This window comes from Herpailurus yagouaroundi, unplaced genomic scaffold (genome assembly GCF_014898765.1).
Source record: "Herpailurus yagouaroundi ecotype Mexico unplaced genomic scaffold, PumYag 140, whole genome shotgun sequence".
Lineage (NCBI taxonomy): Eukaryota > Metazoa > Chordata > Mammalia > Carnivora > Felidae > Herpailurus > Herpailurus yagouaroundi.
In genome coordinates, this window is record NW_024412395.1 from 87,904,974 (window position 1) to 87,924,055 (window position 19,082).

The following is a 19,082-nucleotide window of genomic DNA, read 5'->3' on the forward strand; positions in this document are numbered from 1 at the left end:
TGAGGTGGGAATCAATAAATTAAAATTGCCTTTCTTTATTCAGGATGTGGCCAATAATGGGCCCAGCAAAGGTGTGTCAGCTCAGTGCCTGTTTGACCTGCTGCAGTCCCTGGAGGGCGAGACCACTGACATATTAGACATCTTAGAGCTGGTCAAAGCTGAGAAGCCTCTTAAGTCATTAGGTAAAAACAGAATTTACCCTGATCTTCTTTGTCTCTTTGTAATTTTTTTTAATAATTCCACATTGAATATTTTAACCTAAATCAAAACAGCAAAAATAAATGGAAAAGTGGTATAAATTGAATGAGTACATTTCCTTTCTCCTTTTTTTCCTAAATTTCTTGAAAATCCTAAAGAGTAAGGAATTCTCTACCATGAAAATTGTATTAAACTGATACCTCATACTGCCCTTCTGTAGTTCTGCTATTTTCAGGAAATTGGATTTTCCTGGGCAATTCTAGGTGAGCAACTCTCTAAAATAGTCTTTATTATCAAGGAATGTATAGAACTAGAGGTAAATCAAAGAGAAAGGCTCCTGTCTTACCTTACACATCTACATGCCCTTGATAGCTTCTAATAGGTAAGATTGTCTTTTTAAAAAACTGCCCCCCAAAAGGCACTTTTATTTATCATCTGATTATTCAAAAGTAGGAAACAGAGTTTTCAGTCCTTTTAGATGAAGAAATTAATAATGTTCACGGTTTAGGATTAAAGTCTGGCGAAGAAATGGTTACAAAATATAACTGGAATGTTGAGAGTGGGAATCTCTTCTTTATCCCTGGCAAAATGCACTTTGATTTTGTGCCTTAACCTTCTGTCCCCTCAGATTTCTGCTATGGAAATGAAGACCTGACCTTCTCTATAAGTGAGGCCATTAAGCTGTGTGTTACTGTGGTGGCATATGCTCCTGAGTCATTCCGAAGGTAATTGCAGCCCTTTGTTCTGTGCCTTGGGATAAGTAAACATGGCAAAGGAAATAAAATTGAATGAATACAAAAGTTATGCTTGCTCACATCATCCTCTAATATTCTGTAATGTATGTTTTCAAAAACTAAATTTAGGAAACTTGTCATTGCACAGGCTTTGGAAAATATAGTAAATCCTCATTAATTTAAAATTGCCTAAAATTTGGAATTTGTGCAGCAGCTAAAATGTTTAGTCTCATTTAGAAAATTTTGCCCCGATACGTGATATATGTTAATAGCAAACAAAATTCCAGAGCAGACATTTAAACTATTAAAGAAGATGCTTTTCAAGGAGCGGTAAGAACTCCTGTCATACAACGAACAAGAATATAAATCTTGCCTGTCATTTTGCCAAGTGTAAGGAATCCAAAGGATTCACATGGAAAATGTCATCCCAATTCCTGGATGTTGGCTCTGGTCTGGTTTATGTACTAATATACAAAATGAAAGCTAGTCCCATCTTGCTATTAAAATAGGTGTTTTAAAGGCAGAGACAGGAATTCAAATGAATCATGGATAGCCCCGTTATGTAGTATAGATATTTAAAAATAATAGAGTTACATTCCTTTAAATATTCCTTGATGCTGGCTTAATCAAACCTCTGGCCCTCCTCCCCAGTGATATTGATATTAGGTAATCTGTCCCTCAACTTCTCAAGCTACTTTGATCTTTTCTTGTAATACCTAACTCATAAACAAAGTCCCACGTTATTTGCTATCATATTTTGGGTATAAGGATTAAGCTTGGCACAGGACCACCCTAAAAACACACAGTATGGAGGAAAGAAGTCCTACTATGTTGGCAACTCTTCGAGAAAGAAGGAAAGAACTGGGTTGATCTTGGCAGTGTATCTTTATCAATTTACCCCTTAGATTGGTCTTCCCCTGTGCCCTAGAACAGGATGAGTAAAGGGGCAAAAAGGAAACAGCATTCATACTAATTGAACTCTTTCTACATGAAGAATGAATAAGAAACATCCCCCTCCTAAGATTCCCAGCTTTTTATGTGTTAATCAATGAGGATTAAACATTATGCCTGTGGTCAACTAGAAGTGTGGCTATAGCCCTCAAAAGAGCAAATCTGCAGTCAATAATGATGGTCCTGCTCCCAGTTTCCTTGGGCTTCTCCTATAATATCACAGCTCCATGAAAGCCTTGAGAAAGGATTGAAACCCTACATTAATTCCAAGTCCACTGTATTCCTGGGTGTAAAAATACTCCCTATTTCTATTTTCCGTTCCAAGTGTGTTCAAGTACTTTGTTAACAGGGTGTATCAGAGGCTCTGCAGTGAGATGAAGTGATAACATCAAGACACTGCAATAATAAAATGCATAAATATTGTCTAATATTAAAAGGCCACGGGCGCCTGGGTGGCTCAATCAATTGAACATCTTATGCTCACTATCCTATACCACAAATTATCTTTGCCTATTTCTGAACCCTATTCCAATGAAATATGATAAGTACTTTTTAATGCCCGACTTTTGTTATTCACTACTGTTTCATGAGATTTACCAATATAATTGTGTATAACCATAGTTTGTTCTTCATTCGTCAGTAATATTTCATTTAGTGTCTACGCCACAATTGATTTCTTATTGACTGACATTTGTGTGATATCTGATTTGAAGCTATTACAAATAGTGCTGCAGTGAACATTTTTGCGTGTGTCTTTGTGAGTACACATATCTGTATTTCTGTAGGTAGAAATGCTATGCTAGGTCATAGAGTATGTGTATGTTTTGCTTTAGGAGACACTACCAGTTTTCCAAAGTGGTTGTATCAATTTCCATTCCCACCAGTGGTGTATAAACGTTCTAGTACTCTCATGCCTCATTAGCACTTGATACTCAGTCTTCATTTTAGCCATTTTGTTGGGTCGTAGTGAGATCTCATTGTGGTTTTAATTTCTATTTCCCTCTTGCAAACTGAAAGGTTTGGAAGTTTTCCAGATGTTTATTGGAATTTGGATATCTACTTTTGCAAAGTACCTCTTGAAGTCTTCTACCCATTTTTAAATGAGACTATCAGTATTTTTTAATTTGATATGTAGAATTTGTCTAAAGAGTCTGATGTGAGTACTTTTTAGCTTATATGGACTGATGTGCTGGTAAACATTTAACAACCAGTTCCCTGGGAGAAGAGAGTCCCTGACACATAGCATTGCTAGTTTTGCCAACATGTAGCAATTGCTGAGTACAAGATGGCAGCATGACATTGACCTTGGGGTTGGAAACAGAAGCATATGTAGGCTTCCTTGACCTGGTACATGCCTACTCCAGCATACCACTGGTTATGTGTATTTCAAATCACATCTCCTACTCTTTGACTTATAGTTTTACTTACCTAACATCATCTTTCAATGAACAGAGTTCTTCATTTTAATGTTGTCCAATGTACCACTCTTTTCCTTATTGCTTAGGGCTTTCTGTATCCTCTGAAGAAATCTTGGCTAACTCAAGATTATGAATATGTCCCTTTATATTATCTGCCAGATGCCTTATTTGTTTTATCTTCATATTCAGATTGATAATCCATCTGAAATTAATGTAGGGTATGGTGTAAAGTAAGGGTCAAGATTTCTTTTTTCCATATAAATACTAATAGACAATAGATCAAGCTCCATTTATGGAAAAAACTAGCATTTCCATTGCATTGCAATGTCATCCTTGTTATAAATCAAGTATTTGTGGATTTGTTTCAGACGCATTATTCTGGTCCATACGTCTATTTGTCTTTCCTGTGTTGTGGGGCCATGGAGCACAATGGCCAACAAAAAAAAATTTTTTTTTGTTTTATTCCAAGAAAGAATTCTTGAGACATTGTGTGTGCAAATTAGTGGGTTTATTTAAGTAGCACAGGGGCAGGACCTGTGGGCAGAAAGCTGTGCTTTTTGCTGTATGCAGGTGGTTGTTACAGGCTTAGTGCTCAGCGGGGAAGGACATGCAGGGAGTATTAGATCATAAATCTCTTCTTCGAACTTCTCATAAAACTACTTTTGCAAGATTTCTCTGGTGCTTACCATTTAGTTCAACACTAACTGTTGATGAAGCACACAGGCAGTCATGAAACCCTTTAAGACTGTAGCGACCACCGTGTATTTGATCCTTAACGGAACTATGCAGGCTATAGGTCAGCCTTCCGGACTAAAGGTGAACATTTTTTGCTTCCATCCCTCATCACTCGTACCAATATTACACCGTCTTAGCTATTACAGTTTTATAATAAGTTTGATTGGTGTTTGTTCTTACTTTTACCTTCAATGTTTCTATGTACTTATGTTTAACATGGGTTTCTTATCAGCGAAATACATTTGAGATTTTTTATTATTCACTCTAGTAAGCAGCTATTTTCAGACCTGCGTCACGGTGGCTATTTCCACAGACTCTTTCTCAAAAACTGCTTAAGCTTTAAGAAGCCAGCCTCCCAGGGAGGGGCTTTATCTTGGGTAAAATTTGTTTCAGGCAAAAAAATCACTCTCAGCAAATCCCTGGGTGGAAGCTTATTGATCATTGTGATGCCTGTTTCTCTAAATAGGGTGCATAGCTCCACCAATTATTCTATTGTTCTTTCAACGAGTTGTTTATATGCTATTTTTCCCCTCCCCACTAGGTCATATTCTCCCTAAAGGCAAGCAGACTTTCATCACCTTTTACTAGATGCTCAATTAATTAATTAATTAATGTTGATCAAACTTCCAGCTGCTCTACTTACTCTTGACTTGGGTGGGGTGGGAAGGGCGCCTAAAATCAGTCATCACTCTTGAGGCTTTTCATTCCTTCACGTTCCTAAATATGACACAGCCAATGACAGTAGAATGTAACATGTGACTTGGTTGCCTTTCTGTTGATTAAAGTCTCCAGATGCTGATGGTCTTGGAAGCTCTGGTCCCCTGTTACCTACAAAAGCTAAAGAGGCAGACGTCACAAGTGGAGACAGTGCCTGCTGCCCGAGAAGAGATCGCGGCCACGGCTGCTCTCGCGACATCCCTGCAGGCCCTCTTGTACAGTGTAGAGGTCCTCACCAGGTAACCCATCGCAGAGATGTCCATGACCTTACAATGTGTATATCTACCAAAAAGATGAAGAAAAAAATGCGGTGACTAAAAATCTCTAATAACCCTATCTTTATTGATCGACACTTGCCCAAATTCAGCCTTATGTAGCTTAAAACTGCCAACATTCCCTAAATTGTTTGGATAAATAGTGCTACTCTGAATAATTAATAATAATAATACTAGGGGCGCCTGGGTGGCTCAGTCAGTTAAGCGTCTCACTCCGACTCAGGTCATGATCTCTCGGTTCGTACGTGGGTTTGAGCCCCACGTCAGGCTCTGTGCTCCAGAGCCTGGATCCTGCTTTAGATTCTGTGTCTCCCTCTCTCTCTGCCTCTGCCCTGCTCACGCTCTGTCTCTGTCTCTCTCTCTCTCTCAAAAATAAATAAACATTAAAAAAATAAAAAAATAATAACAATAATAATAGTAATAATAATAGTAATAGTAATAATACCATGAACATATTTGCATGGAGCTTGCTGAACTTCTGTGGCAGTTTTGACCCAGTAGTGAACAGATCTTTTTGTAAAAGGGCCAATATAGTGAAGATGAAAATGTGATATGTATTTTTATTAGCTTTTATATTATTTTATGAGACATGAAATGTCTGCAAGTCCAACGAAGCCTTCTTTTATTATTTTACTGTTTGTAAAGAGCTGTGGTTTTTGTACTGTCGTTTCAGACACCATAAAACAAACATAAACGACAGAATTTTATTCTCCTCCTAGAAATAACAGGTTCTCTGTGAGGCAAGGCTCAGTGGTGCTGGGATAACAGGTTGAGGGATTTGGGAATGGAAAGGTACATTGCCACCAGAGTTCAACCCTAAATAAAGGATGAAGAAGTGAGTCCTGTTGCATGAGTCTTGGGTGCAGAAGCAGATGGCATTGAGAAGCTGGGTAGGGATGGAAGGGATGGGGGCGGACGGAGTGAGAAGAACTGGAAGAGGTAGAGATAGGAAGTTCTGCAGATGAATGGCTTTCTTTGTCTGTTCCCACATACAATTAGCCAGAAAGAGATATTGTTCCCTAGGGTGGAGGTGGGGAAGCCTTCTTCCTACGTCGGTGTCTTTGCCCCTCCATCATTTGGCCACATCCTTAGCCTAAATTCTGCTTGTGATTTACTCCCACCAAGAGGCACCAACTTCCTCAGCCCCATCTTGCCCTGTTGATGAAAAGCCTAGCTGAAATCCTTCAGTCCAGGAAGGACTTTTCTAACATGCACGAGCAAGTGAGAGAGGGAGGGAGATTGTGATTCATTAAGTCAATATATGTTTAGCTTCTAATCACGAGCTGCATTGCCAACCTAGGCAAGCAGAGTGTAGCCCAAAAGCCTTTGGCAGACTGCCAGTGCTGAAGAGCCCATGTGCACCTGGCAGACAAGATGGGAAGCAGTGGAACGGGGCTCCGTGCCAAACTGCCTCTTCCAATGGGACGCAGTCCCAGTGCTTTGATGATCGTTTCATGAAAGTCCTAGGAGGAAGAACATCCTAAGGAGAACTATCAGACTTACATTCTTCCTTCTGCACCTACCTGGTTACATCACGAGTCCCTTCCTGCAATTAGAGGAGAGAAGAGCAATCCGGTTTTTCAAATGCCGCTTTTATTTCTCCTCATATTGTGCAATATTGGTGCTTCCCTCCTTTCTGTAGGAGAGAAGTTAATAGGTCAATTAACTTATCCAAAATTGACTTACCCAAAATTCCACGAAGAGTTATGGATGGAGCATTGGCATTTAAAATTCTGTGGCTCCAGGGGCCCTGGGGTGGTTCCGTCATTTGAGCAGCTGACTCTTGGTTTCAGCTCAGGTCATGATCTTATAGTAGTTGGATTGAGCTCCATGTCAGGCCCTGCACTGTCAGCAGAGCCTGCTTGGGATCCTCTCTCTCTCTCCCTCTCTCTTTCTCTCTCTCTCTCCCTCTGCTCCTCCCCCACTCATGCTATCTCTTTCTCTCTCTGTCTCTCTAAGATAAATAATTAAACTTAAAAAAATAAAAAAGTAATAAAATAAAATTCTGTGGTTCGAAATATTCCAGCGTATTTAATATTCTTTTGGTGGAGAGGAGAACTAGCCTCCTCGGTCAGCTGCGATTATTCACAATAAAATCAGCTTTGCTGTTTATACAAAAAGAAGATAAGAAGAACCCCATTTCATTTCCACGCTCCTAATTTCCTTACTCATGAAAAATAATTAATAGTTATAAAGGGAGTAACACACAAGTAAGTATATTATAATGGTATTAATGTTAATTTTCTAGTGTTATCTAATATGTTACCACAAATTTAGGGGCATAAAACAAAACATTCATTATCTCATATTTCCATAGGCCAGAAGTCTGGGCAGGCTTAGCTGGTTTCTCTGCTCAGGGTCTCACAAAGCCAAAATCAAGATGGCAATCACGCTGGGCTCTTTTCGGAAAGTTCTGGGGGAAAATCCTTATCTAAGCTTGTTTAGGTTTCGGGCAGAATCCAACACCATGCAGTTTTAGGTCTGAGGTCCTCTTTCCTTTTTGTCAGCCAGGGGCCACTCAGAAGGTACCTGCCTTCCTTCTCACATGGCTCCTTCTATCTTCCAGTCAGCAATGGTGCCCTGAGCTCTTCTCATGCTTCAAGTCTATCTGTTCCTAGCAAGGGAGAACTCTGCTTTTTAAGGGCTGGTGCCATAAGATTGGGCCTACCCAGATAATTTCCCTTTTGCAGCATAACATATAGTAATCACTGAGGTAACACCAGGAGGACTATAGGTCTCGGGGACATCTTTAAATTCTGCCTACCACAACAATGGCACAGGAAGACAAAGTCTAGTGTGGCTGTTAAAAGCTTACTTTCCAGCCACACCCAGCATACAGAAAATGAGCATTATGAAAGCAAGCCTTAAAGAGTTCGTGCAAGCTTTGAAAAGCTGCATCATCCTTTCCATGTCTCAGATGCTGATACAGAGGCAAAGATTACCTAATATTTAAAGGAAACCCTGCAGGTATAAAATGAGATGATTCAAATCTACTTCTGAGTGTCTAAATTACCTACTTATAACAGATACTAATTTACTCACTTCTTTGGGTAGTCTTAGGTATAATTTTGACTAGAAGGATTCTTTCATTCTTTGGTTGTTTTTCAGAAAAAAATAAGGTGGTTATATTGATTACAACATGGGTAGCCAAAATGGTGTATACGCCTTTACCATTTACGTATTGTCTAAAATCATTAACTTCCTGATACCTGTCAAATTGAAAAATGAGCTCTAACTCTCACTGAATCCTACAGACTTAGAAGTCTGAGTTCATAAATGTCTGGTTTGAAGTGTCATAGTTTATTACTCAAAACCAAGAAGTAGAAGAACTTAAATCATGGTATGTTAATACACCCCTGGGAACCAATGTTCCCTTTAAAGTGACTCTCAGAACAGAGACAGCAAGAGTGTGACAGAAAAGCCCAACTAGACAGTCTCTTTTGAAGACTCTGCAAGTGATTTAAAACTTAAGTGAGTTTCCATAACTTGAGGACTTTGTAAATGTTTCTACTTCTCTTGCTGTTGTTTTGTTGTGGCCATTACTGTCCCTGTTGCAGGCCCATGACAGCCCCACAGATGAGCAGGTGTGACCAAGGTCATAAAGGAACCACCACAGCCAATCACACCATGTCGTCCGGGGTGAACACCAGGTAATTCACTCGCCTTATTCATCTATGGCCCCTCCGTTTCATACAACCTGAGTCTCAGCTGTTGGGAATGAAAGGAATCTTGAAAATAGTCAATAATGAGTGTGAAACTCTCCAAGGAAAAGAAAAGAAGGTGAGAGTTTAGAGTTACAAGGCTTCTTTTGAAAGCATCGAAGAGAAATCCAAGCCACCTTCATCAACTGGCATTTGTGGCGTTTTGTTTGCATGAACGTGAAAGATGTTCTGTGCCTCCTGGGTGGTCTTTGAACTATTCCAGTGTTGTTTCATTTGCCTCCAAGAAAAAGCCAAATGAAACAATAATAATCAGGGGGTGGTTTCTCATTCCCGGAGCAGTTATACAGGGTCAACTTTCTTTCATCTGGACAGATTTTCCACGTACATTTCATCCAAATTTTGCATTAGGTCCTTAAATGATGCTTTCATGGTCATTGACTTAATCTCCCTCCCTGTTTTGGTGTAACTCAGACACTGGCTAGACTAGTTAATACTTAAGCTGTTCATTCTGTCTGTGTTAACCTCTAAACACTCTAACACACATATACACACACACAGGTTTAATTAGCTTCTTCCCCCAAGGAAAATTTAAGATAGGGAAAGCCCCAAATCAGTTAGAGAAAAAGTTCTCATCTCCCAGTATGGAGTAGCTAGTTAATAGGGAGATCTTAAGGAGAAGCTAAGTAATTTTCCCTCTGAAACACAGTTTTAAGTATGTATTATTCCTTATGTAAAGTTAATTCCCTGTTCATCAGGGAATAATTAAATAAATAAATAAACAAATAGATAAAATAAAATAAAATAAAATAAAATAAAATAAAATAAAATAAAATAAAATAAAAATAAAAATAAAGCAGGGGTGCCCGGGTGATATAGTCGGTTAAGCATCCAGCTTCGGCTTAGGTCATCATCTCATGGTTTGTGGGTTTGAGCCCTGAGTTGGACTCTGCTGACAGCTCAGAGCCTGGAGCCTGCTTCAGATTCTGTATCTCCCTTTCTCTCTCTCCCTTCCCTGCTCATGTTCTATCTCTCTCTGTCTCTCAAAAATAAATGTTTAAAAAATTTTTTTAAATAATAAAAAATTAATAAATACCAAACCCAACTGTAAATTACTCGAGTGATGGTTAACTCATGCCTCAATTTCCTATAGTAAGAAAAAATAAATAGGGGCACCTGGGTGGCTCAGTCGGCTGAGCATCCAACTTCAGCTCAGGTCATTATCTCATGGCTCATGATTTCGAGCCCCGTGTTGGGCTCTGTGCTGACAGCTCAGAGCCTGGAGCCTGCTTCAGATTGTGTGTGTCTCTCTCTCTCTGCCCCTCCCCCACTTGTGCCATGTCTCTTCTCTCAAAAAGAAATAAACATTAAAAAATTAAAAGAAAAAGAAAAGAAAAAATAAATATATTGTTAAGTGACATTCAGGAGCTAGGTTTAACTACCAGATGAAGGGTACATGGGAAAAGAGAGCTTCTAAAGTCCTATTATTAATCAATCATAAAGCAATAAGTCTCCAGAACTAAAAAGAAGTCAGCCATATTTCTTCTTCTGATCACTTGAAACAAAACACATCATGTTAAACTGTAACTTAGATTCACGTTACTTTCAAAAATTTTCAAAAGTCCCTCATTTGGCTGTATTCCGTGACTTCGTATATGTTTATCTTTCTACAAATTATATACCAATGGGACAGCTTTTCATAGCAGCTATAATTGCATGTGTGGTAGCCAAATGAAAGATAAAGATTTTGTAGTGTAGGATTAGTATATGTGCATTTGTGAACTTATCAAAATGTGTAGTTTTGGGGTGCCTGAGTTGGTTAAGCACCCAACTCATTTTTTTTTGGCTTTTATTTTCTTTTCTACAATTTTTTAAATATAATTTATTGTCAAATTGGCTAAAATACAGTGCGTAAAGTGTGCTCTTGGTTTTTGGGGTAGATTCTCGTGGTTCATCGCTTACAAACAACACCCAGTGTTCATCCCAACAAGTGCCCTCCTCGATGCCCATCACCCATTTTCCCCTCTCCCCCACCCTCCTGTCCACCCTCAGTTTGTTCTCTGTATTTAAGATCCTCTTGTGGTTTGCCTCCTTCCCTCTCTGTTTGTAGCTATTTTTTTCCCTTCCCTTCCCTCATGGATCTTCTCAAGATCCACATATGAGTAAAATCATATGTTGTCTGTCTTTCTCTGACTAACTTATTTCTCTCAGCATAATACCTTCTAGTTCCATCCACGTTGCTGCAAATGGTAGGATTTCATTCTTTCTCATTGCCCACTAGTATTCCATTGTATGTATAAACCACATTGATTCCAGCTGAAGTCATGATCTCATGTGTTTGTGAGATTGAACCCTGCATGGGGCTCTCTGCTGACAGCTCAGCGCCTGCTTGGGATTCTCTCTCTCCCTCCCTCTGCCCCTCCCCCACTTGCTCTCTCTCTTTCTCAAAATAAATACATTTTTTAAGATGTGTAGCTTCAGGGGCTTTTCATGAGAAATAGTCCTTAAGAAGCCCCACCATAACCCTGTTTTTGCCCATAGTAAAGCAGACTGTTTTTCTGATCCCCAGGTACCAGGAACAAGGAGCCAAACTGCACTTTATCAGGTACAGAAAGACAAGCCCTGATTTCATACTAATTCTGACATCTTGTGATGATTGCCTTTTAAGCTGGGTTATGGTTCCATTAGATTTCATTTAATTAATGCATGACATACTATCTCTGGGTAAATCCTCACAAAGTGGCTCAGGTAAAGCTACTGCATTCAGAGATGGCAATCTCTTCCAGGTTGATAAACATTCTTTACCCTTCAGATGAGGTTCTCCGAGGCCCTGGCCTACTGCTTCATTAATGTGTATGAACATAATATAAGGAATCTTAGATTTTGCTTCAGTGTGATACCCTTCTCTCAGTGTTGCCACACATATACCTTTTCAGACCCCCAGGTAACTTTTTATAATTCCCCAGGGAAAACCTTCACTTACTTGAGGAAGGGCAAGGCCTTCCCAGGGAGGAACTGGATGAACGAATTGCTCGGGAGGAGTTTAGAAGACCTCGGGAGTCCCTGCTGAATATTTGTACTGAATTTTACAAGCACTGTGGGCCAAGGCTGAAGATCTTGCAAAACCTGGCTGGGGAGCCACGGGTTACTGCCCTGGAGTTGCTGGATGTGAAGTCACACATGAGGTATTGTCCTTGCTTTCCCTGGCCCTGAGTGTGGACACCACTTGGGATGTGTGTTTGGTGGTCTGGGTGCCGGGGGAGTGATTCCCTTGGGATAAGAATTTGGGGTCCTCAAAATGATTTGTTTCCTGTGGCTTGGACGCATATAGTACAGCGCCAGCCAGGAAAATGTATATTAAGTCTATCAAAAAGCATAGACGGGGAGAATGCTCTTGAAGACAGAAAAACGTTATCCATATATTTGCTCCTCAATAAAAGAGAGTAAAAGGGAAATTTCATCACCTAAATTATTATAGAAAAGTATCTTTTGTCCAAGTGCCATTTACTGCCCAGATTCTAATTTTTCACCAGAATCCAGAGTCTATCATTTTGCATGGAAAAAAAAAATGCACTCCACTGCTTCTGCCCAAGGACTTGCTCTGTTCCTATACTAGCTGGAGACTCAATAATTGGCCCTGCAGGGAAGTGAGGAGTTTTAACTCTGAACCACACTTTGCTTAGATCCCTTTTACACAAATTGTGCTTGATGGCCTTCCAATGTTTCAAAAAGTGTCCTGGTGGAAATTCCAGTCTGGACGAGGCCAGTCATCATTTAAAAAGTTTTAGTGATGGGACTTTCAAATATGGCTTTTATGATCTTGAGGTATAATCCTTCTATCCCTACTGTCTTAAGGGTTTTTATCAAGAAAGGATGCTGTATTTTGTCAAATGCCTTCTCTGTATCTATTGAGAGGATCATATGGTTCTTGTCCTTTCTTTTATTGATGTGTTGAATCACATTGATTGTTTTGTGGGTATTGAACCAGTCCTGCATCCCAGGTATAAATCCCACTTGATCGTGGTGAACAATTTTTTAAATGTATTGTTGGATCCGGTTGGCTGATACCTTGTTGAGGATTTTCACATCCATGTTCATGAGGGAAATTGGTCTATAGTTCTCGTTTTTAGTGGGGTCTTTGTCTGGTTTTGGAATCAGAGTAATGCTGGCTTCATAAAAAGACTTTGGAAGTTTTCCTTCCATTTCTATTTTTTGGAACAGTTTCAAGAGAATAGGTGTTAACTCTTCCTTAAATGTTTGGTAGAATTCTCCTTGAAAGGGATCTAGCCCTGGACTCTTGTTTTTGGGGAGATTTTTTTTTAATGTTTTTGTTTATTTTTGAGACAGAGACAGAGCATGAGCAGGGGAGGGGCAGAGAGAGAGGGAGACATAGAATCCAAAGCAGGCTCCAGGTATGCTGTCAGCACAGAGCCTGACATGGGGCTCAAACTCACGGAGTGTGAGATCATGACCTGAGCTGAAGTCGGATGCTTAACCCAGGCACCCCTATTTTGGGGGAGATTTTTTATTATGAATTTGACTTCTTTACTGGTTTTGAGTCTGTTAAAAATTTCTATTCTTCCTGTTTCAGTTTTGATAGTTTATATGTGTCTAGGAATGTGTCCATTTCTTCCAGATTGCCTATTTTAGTGGCATATAATTGCTCATAATATTCTCTCATTATTGTTTTTATTTCTACTTTGTTGGTTGTGATCTCTCCTCTTTCATTCTTGGTTTTATTTATTTGGGTCCTTTCCTTTTTCTTTTTGATCAAACTGGCTAGTGGTTTATCAATTTTGTTAATTCTTTCAAAGAACAAGCTTCTGGTTTCATTGATATGTTCTACTGTTTTTTTGGTTTTGATACCATTGATTTCTGCTCTAGTCTTTATTATTTCCTGTATTCTGCTGGTTTGTGGTTTTATTTGCTTTCTTTTTCCAGCTCTTTAAGGTGTAAGGTTAGGTTGTGGATCTGAGACCTTTCTTCATCCTTAATGGGGAAAAACTGATAGCTTTCCCCCTAAGATCTGGAACAAGACAGGTATGTCCACTCTCACCACTGTTATTCAACATAGTATTGGAAGTCTTAGCCTCAACAATCAGACAACACAAAGAAATAAAAGGCATGCAAATCATCCAGGAGGACATCAAACTTTCACTCTTTGCAGATGAGATGATACTCTATATGGAAAACCCAAAAGATTGCTCCAAAAAACTGCTAGAACTGATCCATGAATTCAGCAAAGTGGCAGAATATAAAATCAATGCACAGAAGTTGGTTGCATTCCTATACACCAACAATGAAGCAACAAAAAGAGAAATCAAGGAATCGATCCCATTTACAATTGCACCAAAACCCATAAAATACCTAGGAATAAATCTAACCAAAGAGGTGTAAAATCTATACACTGAAAACTATAGAAAGCTTATGAAACAAATTGAAGAAGACACAAAAAAGTGGAAAAATATTCCATGCTTCTGGATAGAAAGAACAAATATTGTTAAAATGTCGATACTACCCAAAGCAATCTACATATTCAATGCAATCCCTATCAAAATAACACAGCATTCTTCACAGAGCTAGAACAAATCCTAAAATTTGTATGGAACATTACAAGATCCCAAATAGCCAAAGCAATCTTTAAAAAGAAAACCAAAGCATGAGGCATCACAATCCTGGACTTCAAGCTGTATTACAAAGCTGTAATCATCAAGACAATATGGTACTGGGACAAGAACAGACACTCAGATCAATGGAAAAGAATAGAGAACCACAGAAATGGATCCACAAATGTATGGCCAACTAATCTTTGACAAAGTGGGAAAGAATATTCAATGGAATGAAGACAGTCTCTTCAGCAAGTGGTGCTGGGAAAACTGGACAGCCACATGCAGAAACATGAACCTGGACCACTTTCTTATACCATACACAAAAATAAACTCAAAATGGATGAAAGACCTCAATGTAAGATAGGAAGCCATCAAAATCCTAGAGGAGGAAGCAGGCAAAAACCTCTTTGACCTTGGCCGCAGCAACTTCTTACTCAACACGTCTCCATAAGAATGGGAAACAGAAGCAAAAATGAACTATTAGGACCTCATCAAAATGAAAAGCTTCTGCACAGTGAAGGAAACAATCAGCAACACTAAAAGGCAACTGACAGAATGGGAGAAGATACTTGCAAATGACATATCAGATAAAGGGTTAGTATCTAAAATCTATAAAGAACTTATCAAACTCAACACTAAATAATCCAGTGAAGAAATGGGCAAAAGACATGAATAGACACTTCTCTATGGCCAACCAACACATGAAAAAAATGCTCAACATCACTCATCATCTGGAAAATACAAATCAAAACCACAATGAGATATGACCTCACGCCTGTCAGAATGGCTAATATTAACAACTCAGGCAATGACAGATGTTGGTGAGGATGTGGAGAAAGAGGATCTCTTTTGCACTGCTGGTGGGAATGCGAACTGGTGCAGCTACTTTGGAAAACAGAATGGAGTTTCCTCAAAAAATTAAAAATAGAACTACCTTACGACCCAAAAATTGCACTACTAGGTATTTATCCAAGGGATACAGGTGTGCTGTTTCGAAGGGGCACATGCAACCCAATGTTTATAGCAGCAGTATCAACAATAGCTAAAGTATGGAAAGAGCCCAAATGTCCATCGACGGATGAATGGATAAAGCAGTTGTGGTATATATATATGTATACACACACACACGCACACACGCACGCACAATGGAGTATTACTTGGCAATCAAAAAGAACAAAATCTTGCCATTTGCACCTATGTGGATGGAACTAGAGGGTATTATGCTAAGTGAAATTACTCAGAGAATGACAAATATCATATGACTTCACTCATATGAGGACTTTAAGATACAAAACAGATGAACATAAGGGAAGGAAAGCAAAAATAATATAAAAAGAAGGAGGGGGACAAAAACATAAGAGACTCTTAATTATGGAGAACAAACAGAGGGCTACTGGAGGGGTTGTAGGAGGGAAGATGGGCTAAATGGGTAAGGGGAATTAAGGAATCTACTCCTGAAATCATTGTTGCACTATATGCTAACTAACTTGGATGTAAATTTAAAAAACAAATTAAATAAAAATTTTTAAAAATGTTACTGCTGTTGTGCCAGGCAGAGGACCTAGAATTGCATCTCTGTGCACTCATAGTTCATTCCTTCTATGGTGATGTCACCTCACTTGTGTAAATCCTGAAGTCTGTGCCTATATTTTCAGATTCTTAAAAGAAACATGGTTCCAAAAGATCTTCTATTCAGATTTGTCACGGTTTATAAAAGGTCATAAAAATTCCTTGAATGGAAAATTCCATGGGTGACAAACTATGCACTTAAAAAGTTTAGTATATCTATAGAGTAGAGTTAGGTTCTAGCCATTCAGAAATAATACTGCTATTTGGCAAAACACGCCAACTTCCTGATTTTTGTCGACTTTTTTTTCTAAAATTATCCCTTGAAAAATTTAGAAAGTACTACGTGAGGGAAAGTGAGAGCCCATAAATGTAGAGAAAACACAGCCTCTTCTCCTCCAAGCTAATTTCACATTCTCTGAGTTGTTGGCACACACTCAGGCCTCGAGAGCTTCCTATGTGTTCATGCTCCCACTGTACAGCAATGGAGAAGAGCTTATTTCACACTAAGAACTTCTGTACCTGCACTGGGAAAGGGGAGGAAAGTTTGTAGTATTAAGAGCCTGTTGCAATAGCAACCCAGTGCTCCATTCAGTCCATCTCTCCTCCTTTCCCAATGATCACGGCTACCTGAACCAAGTAATTCTGTGAACAGAACAACATCACATTCCTAGAATCAGAGAATCACTACTATCAACCGCCATTTTGTGGAAGTAAAGGGACAAGATTCCTCAAAGATGGATGAGAGAGAGAGAGAACAATCCTGATCATGAGTTAGTAACTGTCCTATAACTCAATCATTTATATCTACACTTCTTAAGGCATTTGGAGGAAGGGGAGAGTGTTAGAGAGGTCTGGAGCTCTCTCTAAGGGCCAAACCCTATTAAAGGTTAAATAAGGTGCGCCTGGGTGGCTTAGTCTGTTAAGCATCCGGCTTCAGCTCAGGTCATGATCTCAGTTCACGAGTTTGAGCATGTGTCAGGTTCTGTGCTTACAGCTCAGAGCCTGGAACCTGCCTCAGATTCTGTGTCTCCCTCTCTCTCTTCCCCTCCCCTGATCACACTCTGTCTCCCTCTTTCTCAAAAATAAATAAACATTAAAAATTTTGAAAAAAGAAAACTACTATAATGCATTGTTGCAAGTACTATATATCATATGTGTGTTTCTGTGTTTACTATTTTGCAAAATACTTGAGACAACTTAGAAAATTAAACAGGGGGATAGAATATACAAATTAGAGAGTCAGAACAAAGTAGAAAATTAGCAGGGAAATAATTATGTTTATGATAACATTAACATAGGAAATCTATATGATTTGATCAGATTAGATGCTATTCATGACCATAAACTTGATTTTGAGCTTCTGAGTTATCACAGCAATGAGGAGGAAATGACCAATTACAAAATCATAGTGTCATAAGATAAAAACAATTAGTTGTTTGATAAAACATTGCTTTTTTAAAATACAAAGAATAAGAAATATCTCCTGGTTGGTGTTTGCTAAAAGGAAAGAGTGATGAACAAAACCTCCATAATAGATAAAATGCCAGTTTGATGTGGCTAGAGGCCTGTTGGTACTGAAAGTTGGCTAACATCATAATGTACTTCAGCAAGAGCAACCTATCTGAAGCCAAGATAATGTCATTGAAAAGCACAGTTATTTCATTGCCTATTGGAGGATAGGCAACATTTTTACTGCCAGGACCTCTGCTAAATGACCTCTATTCATGCAATTTCTCACAACAAGCTTTTGACAAAAACGGACCTGCCATTATCTCTGGCCAAACAGAAATATTGTACGCTGTTAAGTAGGGATAGACCCGTGTACTTTGGCCCTGCACCAATCAAAAGATATGTTAGGTTTTCTATTACAAACTAAATATACATTTGGATATATGTAGAAGCCAGAGCTGTGAGCACCTAGGTGGTGTTTTATGTCATAAGAATGGATAGTATGACTCAAGGAGAGAGGTTTGGTAAAACAGGAATGCCATGATATAAAAGATAGGGAGATATTTACATGAAATATTTAATTCAAGGCAAAGAACCAAGAGACAGTACAAGAGGCAATCTTCACTCCTGCATTATAGGGTTGACTGCAAGCATCTCCAGATTCTTGGTTAGATAGAGTTACTGCCCTAAGGGAATCCAGTGTTTCATTTGCCCAACCCAGCAGTATATATAGCAGGATAATAAGTTCTGCAAATTCTTTCCTTCTCTCCTCCCTCCCCATGTCTCTATGTGCCTCTCTCTCCCCCATCTCTGCTCTCAGCTCTCTGCCTACATCTCTTCAACTCTCCTTCTCAATGGGAAAATCTCTTGTGTTGTCACTGGGAAAGGACCATAGGAATTTTTTTTTTTGACCAAGAGATTATCATCTGCTAATGCAGCAAAGACTATATATTAAAGGAACTGTTTGTTTTATGCTCAGTGCAAATTCATTTTTTAACACCAGCAGGGATTAGAGAAATTCAGATAGTAATGCATAAATGACTCAAGTTCAGTTCTAAATATTGTTTTTATACTTAAAATAGACAGTTTGATCCTTTCCCAAGCATTTCTTAATGTTATCTATAAAATAATAAGGGGAAAGAAATATGTGCAGGTAGATATGCTCTTATCTGTCATACAAACAACCTGAAAAGTAAAGAATTTTCTGCGTGGCACATTTGTGAGAAAGAGATAAACAGAAGAAGGCACGGGCTGTTTAAAATGATTTCTTTAAGACATGCGCGTTCACACACAATTTCCTCAAGTACGATGTTCAGTCTGGAGAGAAGACAATAACCGTTTCTTGATAATGAAGGGTTGACATGGGGAAGATGGATTGAATTCAGGCTTCCAGATTAAGGCAGATAAGGAGCTGCCTTATGTAGTAGTGAATTCCCCAACCATGGTGCTAATCAGACGAAGTCATTGTAGAGCGACCCAGGTGTTAGAGAGACAGTGGCTTGGCTGTGATTCCTAAACCAGAGTGCCTGTCAGAATCACTAGGAGCTCTTAAAATATAAGTCCTGTCAAGCGTTTGCCTTGTCTCTTTTGGAGTAATCAAAGAGAAATTTCTCCTTATTAGAATGTTATTGACAATGCATGAGAAAAAGAGTGACACAACATTGTTATTGCACTACTTCTAATGAATTAGTGGATCTATGCAGTGATGCCTAGTGATGCCTAGGATCTATGCAGCTGACATCATAGAGACTGACTAGCAGGAATCATG

The 19,082-nt window shown here is 39.0% G+C and overlaps 1 protein-coding gene across 4 annotated transcripts in view; it reads left to right on the top strand.

Annotated features, from left to right (window-relative positions):
* UNC80 (unc-80 subunit of NALCN channel complex) overlaps positions 1 to 19,082 on the top strand; it is a 225,416-nt gene that overhangs the window by 172,890 nt on the left and 33,444 nt on the right. For all 4 annotated transcript variants that reach the window (XM_040476105.1, XM_040476106.1, XM_040476107.1 and 1 more), the window contains 6 exons: positions 44 to 182; positions 827 to 923; positions 4,822 to 4,992; positions 8,586 to 8,678; positions 11,257 to 11,292; positions 11,654 to 11,872. In XM_040476105.1, coding sequence (XP_040332039.1) covers positions 44 to 182; positions 827 to 923; positions 4,822 to 4,992; positions 8,586 to 8,678; positions 11,257 to 11,292; positions 11,654 to 11,872 — 755 coding nt within the window. The remainder of the gene's footprint in view (positions 1 to 43; positions 183 to 826; positions 924 to 4,821; positions 4,993 to 8,585; positions 8,679 to 11,256; positions 11,293 to 11,653; positions 11,873 to 19,082) is intronic.